Here is a 10,189-nt window from a genome sequence, read left to right as displayed (position 1 = left end):
AAATGCACCACATGACAGCAAATGAAACAACATTGAACTGCTCAATTTTTTCATTGCAAAGCCATTTTGATGCAAGGGATAAATAATCAACAATTTCGATATCAAAAATCTCTTGCACCACATCCCAAAGCAATCTAGAAACTAGGCAGTCAAAAAACATGTGCTTAACTGATTCTAATTCACTACAAAGCTCACAAAACAAGGGCTTTTGAATACCCCTATGTCTAAGATTATCCCTAGTCATGATTTTGTTTTGGGATAACAACCAGAGGAAGATCTCCACTCTGGGTGGGATTTTTAGTTCCCAGACAGAGGGCAGGAAACTGGTTGGACCCCTCTAAAGTTGATGACAGCATAAAGAGATTTAGAGGAATAAACCCCTTTTGACTCATATTTCCAGATAAGCTGATCCTCTTCCACAGAAAAAATAATAGTCTGAGCAATTTCAACTATCTCAAGCCACATTTCCATCATCTGTGGAGTGATGATTCTCCTAAAGTCACATTTTAACTGTTGTCCATCCCATAGGTTAGCAACAATTTTCATCTGCTGGTTAACCACAAAGTAGATATCCCAGTACTGAGTGGACAAAGGTGCATTTCCAAACCAAGTATCCTTCCAAAATCTAGCAGTCCTACCATTCCCAATTTTCCATTTATAACCAACTTTAACAGCTCTAGATGCCCACATCATACCCAGAAAACAGAAGGGTTTATGTCTTGGCAACAGAAGATATTAGGGTTTCTCAATATATGCCTTTTATCAATAAAACATTCATACCTAGTGATCTGATGATTTGCATACAAAATTACAAATGCATAAGGACATTCCTGCAACGACAGCCAACGGCACACCGGTGATCCTGCGATTGTGGGGAAGCAGCCACAATATGCACCGCCACATCCTCCACGTGCAAGGACTACTTTCTTTTTCGTTTGTTGGGCAACGCTATAGGTCTTGAATTTTTTTCCCAAAAGGAAACCAACGGCCCAGGTCTCACTACCCCTAGGCCGGACACAGCACAGTGCTGTTCCAGAGCTACATATTGGAACCAAAACCACAGGGTTAAAATGTCGTAGGAACGCTACGGCCTCTGCCTGCCTGGGAATTCCCCCCAGGTGCTACATACTGAAATCAATTGTAAGTACTCTCACATTAGGGCACGGCCTGAGTCGATGTTCTCAGAACACTAGGCAGGGATCGGTCCAGTGTTATGGTTCTCATAACACTGGACCGATCCCTGCCCACATCATCTGGAGCTATTACAAAACACATAACACGCTTAGGGCACGGCCTGAGTCAATGTTCTTCCTCATTTCTATCTGGAAGAAAGCAGCAGCCAAAAACTGCGATCTGCTCGTCACAGGTCGGCCGGAGGCCGTTCCGTGGGTGGACGGACAGATCACATCACTTCACATCACACGAAGGACCAGTTCACGAAGCAGAAAGCCAGGCAGTGGACGGTGCTGTCCTCGCCCAGCACCTTCCATGCCACAGCTTGGTCGAAGGAGACATGCCTGCCCATCCCCGACATGCACACGCCTGACGGCAGGTAGACATGGCCCTGAACAAACCCCAAATAGCACAATGGTTAGCAACCTAGAATATAGAGAGCTGAAACTGAAGGATAATCTGGAATGCAGGTGGAAGGCATTGTATTTCTTGGTATGAAATGTTCAGACGACAGTGAACATGCGAACATACGGTATGTGTTCTGCAAGTTTATGGAAGTTCTGGGGAATATTCAACAGCCAACAGTACGGTCTTTGCTACAGAGAATTTGGTGGACAATATTTTAGCCAGTGCAAGATTTAGTGATTTAGGGTGGCAGTTGATGCAAAAAAAAAAAGGTTGTGCAAAAAGGATGAGAAACTAGTTGTACCACTTCCATCAATTTTGAGATCTCCGAGAATAGAGCTTTTCTTCCAGACTCATCAAAGATCTTGTCCAATGTGAGGTCTTGTAAGGCAACAAGCGAAGTTTCTAACATGTCCAGTCCTGCCTTGTTGGCAAACGTAAACACGGGTATTTCCTGATAGAAGAAAGGCCAATTACAGCATCAATGTGAGAAAATGTACTGTGAGGTTAAGAAGTACAACTGCAAGAACTCAAATAAAATCATTTCAAAAAGAAGCAAGGTACATGCTCATCTACAAACATGCAATAAAGTATCAGTTATCATTAAAATCAAGTATGCATCAGAAGACCTAAGGACCAGGTAATGAAGTTTTTATAGCACATAGGTTAATATTTTTTTGAGTGATCAATTTCTAATAGTAACAGATCTCCTAAATCAGGTCTAGATCAAATGATGAACACAAAGTGAGAGTAGGCTTCAAGTTGGAATTTGTTTGTCAGATTCTTTATATACCTTAAAAGAACAGCACAAGATAGCATCTTGGTAGTGCCATAGCATCTTCAACAATTGTTCCCCAGCTCCATCTGATTGGGTAAGTAACTCTACCCCTATATGGAAACTGTGGATAGCAATTACATCAGCTTGCAAATACCATGGAAATGAATCAAAGTGAATCACAAGTACGCTTACTGATAGCTCTGGCAAATCCATCGAGCAAGTGTTTCTGCTTCAGGTAAGCCAGAGAGTATCCTCTGCCCAGCATTTAGACCAGATTGAGATGGAGAGATAGCAATTGACACTCTTTGAACAGCAGAAACAATGCTACGGACATACTGACGGGCCATAGCTGCAACACTGTCTTGTAAATGCAGCTCATAAGGGAATTGAAAGGCGATTGTCAGCACAGATCGCACACTACAATTATCTGGAGATGCATCTGAGGCTTGGGTTGCGATGGAGCCCACTTCAAGACTAGATGCCAAATCTAATGTCCTACCAGAGGATACAATGTCCTGCATAAGATATGATGGTTAAAAACTTCATATAGATAATGGAAGAACTTTATTGCTTGCAGACTCTGCATCAAGGATTGACACCAAAGTATGCAGAACCTAAACCACGTGTACTGGAATAGAAGCAATCATTGACGAAAACCAATGAACTGTTACGTAACAGGAAGTAAAAACAAGATTCTTTTCTTTATATTGAAAGGATTTGTGCTGAACAGATTATCATCTAAGAGAAAGGAAAAGTATCACATGAACAATTTTACACTTGACCAGAGTTAAGTTACATAACAAAATGAAGGTCGCCTATGAAACTAATATACATCAATAATACATTACAGTTTACTGCACCAACACAAACAGATAGCAAATAAAGCACATGGTTAGAAAGAAGGAGTAATGTGGGTGGAAATGCTTAACTGTTTTCGTATCAAGTGGTATAACACGAAAGCCGGATGAAATCAATGGAGCATCATCTGGAAAATCAGCAATTGGTGCAAAAACAAGCTGGAAGGAGGATCCCACAGATTTCTCATGTATTCCTGTGCAAAGCTGAAATGCCAAAAAGACAAATGGTACACCACGAACTCAGTATAGTATAAACATTTTAACGAATGGCAACCCTTCCAAGTGAAGTAAGGTATTGTAGAAATAGCAGACTTCAAAATCACATTAAACCAACTTTCCTCACAAAATCACATTAAACCAGAACATTTACATTCTTGTAGAAAGCTTTTCACCTTTTACTCTACTTAGCAAAATATACAGTATGTGGTAAACCTCTTCGACTGGCTTGGGACGTTCTCCCTAGCTAGCCTGTAACAAAATGTGTAAACCTCTTAGAAGGCGTGTAACAACTTCTACCTTTTCAATGAAATAAAACGCAAAGATTCCTTTGTGTTTTCTCGAAAAAAAGCTACTTTGTATAACCAGACAAACATTGAGCCATGTTAGCTGTTACTTTATAGGCTGATTTTCTTGCAAACATGCATAGTGAAACAAGCTGCGAACTACTCCCTTTGTCCCAATGGAAGTGGCGTATAATTTAACTAGGAAGTCCCCTTTTTGGTGGCGCAGGTGACAGAAAAGTGCAAACCTTCCTGTTTTGCCCCTGGTCGTCATTTATTTGGAGGAGATTTTTTCGCTGGATGCGGACGTGTGAGGCAAGGAAAGCCAATGAGAAACGGAGAGAGAGCATGCAACAAAGGAAGACTTGCTGAGAGAGAGAAAAGGCATGCTGGGGCCCGCCACTTGCTGACACTAGCGTCTGAATCATGTGCTGTTATTGCGGGTAGTAAAAACTCTTTGAGCTTATTTCAGTCTAGCAAAGCTCCGCGTGAAAAAAAATTCAGCGCCACTCTCATCAGGTCGGAGTGAGGAACCAGAAAATATAATTTCATCTTTTAAGTAAGATGCTAGTGATAGTGTGATGCTAGTGAACTGTAGACATGTTCTCCAAAGAGTTACTTTACTGCCAGCATAACGTGCAATGTCGTTAAGATTCTCACCTGAAGCATGTCAATATCTCTTGAAAAAAGAACTTCATCATGAGTGAGAGGTTGACCTTCAAGGCGAACAACTTCAAGAATCTGCACATTATTTGCTTTTTCAAATTAAAGATAACAAATAATAAGCCATGTGGTACATTTAATATGACAATGGTAATATAGCGATAAACTAACTAGTTATGTTGTACATTTAATATGACAATGGCAATCTAGCGATAAACTAATTAGTTATGTTGTATCGTTCTACACTATGGTAATGTAACAACAGCAGTGAGAATACAAGAACTAATTTATGTTTACCCTCAAAATAGTAGTTTACTACGAGTCTAGGTCAGTAATTCGATTCAATAATAGTAATACACTGATATTGAGATACCGGATTACTAACAAATGCAACAGCACAAGCTTTCGACATAAACAACAACAAATATACCTCCTCATTCTCTACTGTGTGAGCAAGTGGCATGATGATCTGGTTCCCAGAAAATCTCATCGGACGCAGCCCAGGGAATGAACATGTGCTTGTTTTCAGTGCTGAAGCCAAATACGCATCCATACTGTAATCAGCCCATTCAGATCTATGCTCCCTCAGAAATCGAATGAGTATCGCTGCTGGGACACTCTACAATATACCAAAATAAAGGAAGAAAGATTTAAATAAGGATTTATCTCCATTGATTTAACAGTTACTAAAAAACAGAAAATGGGCAAACTAGTTTTAAAGCACTCAAACAAGTGTCTATAATATGACTTCTCAAATAGCAATGGTTAAGGAAACAATTAAATCAGAACCCACAAATTTGTGGTCGAATTATAATATCTTAAAACTCATTATCAACTCTATATCTGAGCAATGTATTATGTGCATGTGCATGCATGTTGAAGTGCTGAACCACTATTGAAGTTTCATTTTCATACAAAATAATAAAGACGGATCATTGTTACATACTAATGAACTAAGGTCGCCGTTTACCTGCAGTAGCATCGATGCCTTAGCACATATAGTACCTCCAGGGGCTGCAAAAGCATTGCCACCATTGCTGATGTTCCTAATTTTCTTAGTTGAGTTGCAAGCAACAACTACATCTTCAATGCCATCTCCACCCATTATAGACCAACCATCGTCATTGAAACCGCTGATGGCATCATTAAAGCCTCTAAGAAAAACGTAAATAATTGTGTCAGAAACATGTCAACAAGATGCATACATTAATCGTAGGAAGAGTAAAAGTTGATCCAAATTCACCTGCTCAGCCTTTGACTAAAGGTTCTTAGTACTGCAGGTTGCCTGCCCAAGGGATAGACCACCTCACCACTCGTTTCTTGAGCAATTTGTCTGACGTGGCGGAGTGCCTTGATATGTAGGTGCAGTTAGTAAATTTTAGTATTAAGTACAGTGCATAGAACGAACTCCCAGGATCTCCATAGACTAAAAATCTTAATCATTTTCACAACATATCAAGCATAAAACTTCAGTTCATGATTAAGTGGTTTCCCGTAGAATGGTGAGTTTGTAATCAGTACCAATGCAACTTCACACACAGAGATGTAGTGAATCAACACTCTATAAGCACTCACCGCAGCAGTAATTTTCTGAGCAACTACCCTAGAAGACTCATAGAGAGGCCGGAGCACTTCAGGAACATTCCATGCCTGAAAGATGAAATCAAATCAAATATTTAATGGATGCCTGACAGAAAAAGTCCTACATCTACGAACAATATGGATAGAAAGCAGGGGTCATACCTCAAATTCCAGATGGTCCACTATATGCACAATGGAACCTCCACCTTCACAGGGGCGAACTAAATATCCACTTGGAAGCATTTCAGCTCTAACAAACTGCTGTGCAGAAGCTGCACTTGGACCACCCCCAGAACCACTCAAGGATCTCTCGCAGACCTTAGTGATGGAAGATATTAGCGAGAGGTGATATCATGGCTCGTAATTCCTTAGCGGATAGAAAGGAGTGATATCCTAGGTCATATTTAATAGAGTTAAATAAGTAAAACTTAGTGCTCGTGGTCATACGTACCACAAGGCTGCCATCTTCCACTATGGTTGTATACCTTAGAGTCCAAAAATCACGTGCAGGGACTAAAGTTGTTGGAGCATACAGCTGCAAAAAAAAATGAAACATAGTGTTCACAGCAGGAATCATGTGCATCACTGCATAGGCTGAAGAAACATTAAAAAAATGGTTTAATGCTGACCTGTGTGTAAACAAGTTCAATCGTTCCTCCATTTGCACCTGGTAACACCGTGAAAACTTCCAGGCTTCGACAATCACGGAACCAAGACGGTCGATCTTTCAAGATCTCTACAACCTACGTAACAAAATTCTATCAGGAAGGCAATTTATTGATACCCTTTCGCAAATATTAAGTTGTATTGACAGTTCAATTTTTTTGTAATTAATTAGTAGGCAAAATATATGTATGTGAGGTGAGAGCGTTCATCTCTTTTGTACATCCTAAGTGGTCGGAAACTTTCCAGGTTCCTATGGGAAAGGAGACTTCAAATTTAAGTCCCAAGTATTCTGTTGCACGTATTAAAAAAAAAAATTCAGTTGCATCCCTAGCACAATTTATTCCAACATACTTATGTGAGGAGGGTTTCCTACAGCACAGCCTAAGTCGTCAGAGAAAACTAAGGAGCCTACAGAAGAGGATACTATTCATTTAAGGCCTAAAGTATAGAATTGCCTTCTGATCAAACTTCACTGCATCCCAAATAACTAACATATTGGCAGCAATGTCTTCCATGGCATTTGAGTTTCTTACGTCCTCAACAAGTCACTGTATCCACACAGAAACCCAAGTCTAAATCAGTTGCAGAATACTTGCTCCAGATTAATATTGAAAAAAAAAACTCTAGAAGTTGTTAAGTTTCATGCCCAACCAGTAGATCCAAATGTCTGAACTGATGGAAAGAAGGCGGGCAATCCACGTATATGTTAACAGATGCAACATAAATTTTCAAAACTGAGCACCAAGAAGCATATAAAGCACTTACTCTTGTTGGTTCTAGATTCACCAAACCACAGGCGCGGGCAGCAACACCACGGCAACCATGTGAAATGGCCACGATACCAACCGAATCCGGACCAGGCTAAAGTCATGACAACAGAACGTAATTAGCAAATTGTCAAATTTGTATTGGTGTTAATCGCAAAAGAAAAAAAGAACAGAGTTGTCATGTAACCTTCATCCCAGGCATCTGGACCCAATCAATAGCTGTTCCAGTAGCCTTCGAGAGGAATTCTGTCAGGGTCTCCTCTGCAATTGAAAGGAGCCTGGAACACGAAAATAAATCTAGTTTCAGGAAAGGAAGATGGAGGAAAGGCAAGGTCAGTAGCATGAATTCTTCCCTAGCTACCAGGAGCGATTTTCTTACCCAGAAGGGTTACTTGCATCCCTTGGAGGGTTTTGAGGGGTAGTTACATTTGACTCACAGCTTGTATCATTTGCCATCGAACTCTGTATTCAATCAAGAGATGTTATCAGGAAAAGCAGGGGTACACAATTACACATAGAGCAATCTGGTTAACCATCTAACATCCCAAGGAACAAATCATGGATATTTTGAGCATCCTGTAAACTAGAAACTCTAGGTGGTAGATCTACATTAGAACAGTAGCATAAGGGATCGATGTCCTTAACATACTGGTATTTTGAAACTAATGCACTACTAGTGCACTACCATACTCACAGTCTCCCATTCAACTATAAAGAATTACTAGTATATAACGCAAACGGAAATGTGCATGCGACAGTGTGTATTATATTACGCAAAAGAAATGCGAATAAACAAGAATTGAGCAAGGCCATGTTTGTAGGAAGGGGGTGGAAGTGGAACGCCTACACCACCATAACAAAAGCTTACATTCTTGAGCTGCTGCCGCACTTGTGCATTCTCGTGAACCAGCTGGGAGACCTGTTTCTGTAGGCGTTCGTTCTCCTCCATAAGAAGCTTGTTCATAGCAGCCACTTTTCTGTTGACAGACTCAAGCCGAGAAGACTCCTTCCGCAGCTTATCTCGGCACCTGCAAGAACCAGGCGCAGCAGTCCGCATGAGTACGGTACCAGAACCGAGGCTCAGATACATGTAAAGCAATTCACATGATAACTTCAGCCCATACAAGAATAACCGTGGAGAGTTTCGCACCAGCAATGTAACAGTTCTACAAGAAAACTACCACACAATTTATTTTTTAACCGGAAGGGCATCACTCAGGGGATATTTATTTACTACAATAGCAACATTACAGATTTAGCAAAATGTAGGTAGAAGATGTGGTATGTTTACCTTCTGTTCTGGAACCAGACCTTGATCTGCCTGGCCTCGATGTTGGCGAGCGTGGGGCACTCGCGCAGCAGCTGCTGCCGGCGCGAGGACGTGGGCTTGGGGCAGTCAGCGTAGACCCGCTCGAGCGCCTCGATCTGCTCTGGCGTGTACCGCACGTACTTGCCCGAGTCCGGCCCCGCGCCGCCTCTGTCGCTGCTGCCACCCCGCATCGCCGTCGCCGCAGCCATTAATTGTTACCTCGCCAGCGCAAAATCCACAAGCAGGCTTCAATTTTGGGTTTGAGTAGATCCCTGGAGCAAAAGTAAAATGGGAGCTGAACTGAAATGTACTGCTGCCAGCCAAGAATGCAAAATGCAGGCAGCTGAATTGAAGTGTACACGCAAACAAAACTGGTACTAACGCTCAGGTCCTAGAACGATGTGGGTGGTAGAAAACGTACAAACAATGCGCTGTTTATTGCAGAATCGCCGGCACCTGCTAGAGCTAGAGTGGGGCAGGCGACATTGCGAGTAAAATTTGGTTGTACGCCCAAAATAAGTAGGTAGCCGAAATTACCACATCCCCGCAGCGATGAACAACGCAGCGCACGAAACAAGAAATGCGAGGCTAATCAAGCGACGGCGAGCTAGATCCCGAGACAGACAGAAAGAGCTGGGCGGTTGCGAGTTTTTCTCACCTTCTCTCCTAGCCGGCGCGGCAGAGCGGCGCCGCGCGGGGACACCTCCTCGCTCACTCACAGCCGCCTCCCGCCGCCGCAGACCGGCATCGGATCCGACCTGGTCACCGGAGCAGCAGCCGCCGCCGAAAGCTCCACTCCACTCCAGTGGGTACTCTCTCTCTCAGCTCTGGCTCTGGGTGGCGTCGCTCGTAATTGAGGAGAGAGAGAGTGACGGGAAAAGGCTGGGGAGACGACAGCTTTAAAAGCCGGGACAGCGACGCGGAGCAGCACCGCCGCAGTCGCCGGAGAGACAAAGCTCACTTCGTGGGTGGACCCGGCCTACGTGCGGCCGCCGTGCGACAGCACGTCCCCCAGGTGTCCTACGGTGCACCACGTCCACGCGCCGCTCGCGAGCCGGCTCCTCTGCGGTGTGCACGCGTCGCGCTGCGTGGGCCCACATTGCTGCCGTGGGTCCACATTGCAGACGCTAGTTACTTTTTTTTACTTTCACCCCGAACTACCCCCTCCCCGTGGGTGAAAACTGAAAAGAGAGAATGCAGCGGTAAAAGTTTGTGATGCAGAGGAGAGACCAACAAGCCGGTCAAGAGCACGGTGGGCATCAGCTTGCTTCCAAACAGCACCTTTTATTTACCCCACGGAGGGAGGCGAGCATGATGGCTGCGAAAGCGCTGTCTTGTCTAGTGTCTACCGCTAATCGAGGATGAATGAAATGCTAAACTAGATTACTGGAGGTAGCAGGCAGGTGGTGGTAAAGCTGCAGTAGTACCGTCTAAGCAAAGCCAGGCTCGGTATATTACTATATTGCTTTTGATGATGTACTACAAAGTGT

At 43.0% G+C, this 10,189-nt stretch overlaps 1 protein-coding gene across 1 annotated transcript; it reads right to left on the bottom strand.

Annotated features, from left to right (window-relative positions):
• Positions 1-876: 876 nt before the first annotated feature.
• Positions 877-8,908, bottom strand: LOC124694690 (homeobox-leucine zipper protein HOX10). Its single transcript, XM_047227647.1, has 18 exons — positions 8,682-8,908; positions 8,259-8,418; positions 7,770-7,852; positions 7,578-7,668; positions 7,389-7,484; positions 6,587-6,700; positions 6,409-6,492; positions 6,120-6,275; positions 5,952-6,026; positions 5,620-5,726; positions 5,347-5,530; positions 4,807-4,995; positions 4,374-4,454; positions 3,286-3,417; positions 2,549-2,871; positions 2,372-2,477; positions 1,883-2,032; positions 877-1,564 (listed from the first exon to the last, which is right to left on the bottom strand). The coding sequence occupies exons 1-18, from the start codon at positions 8,906-8,908 to the stop codon at positions 1,418-1,420; spliced, it is 2,505 nt and encodes an 834-aa protein (XP_047083603.1). The 3' UTR covers positions 877-1,417.
• Positions 8,909-10,189: the final 1,281 nt, after the last annotated feature.

Source organism: Lolium rigidum, chromosome 3 (genome assembly GCF_022539505.1).
Source record: "Lolium rigidum isolate FL_2022 chromosome 3, APGP_CSIRO_Lrig_0.1, whole genome shotgun sequence".
NCBI lineage: Eukaryota > Viridiplantae > Streptophyta > Magnoliopsida > Poales > Poaceae > Lolium > Lolium rigidum.
Note: the sequence above shows the minus strand (reverse complement) of the source record. Positions and strands in the feature narration are given on the sequence as shown.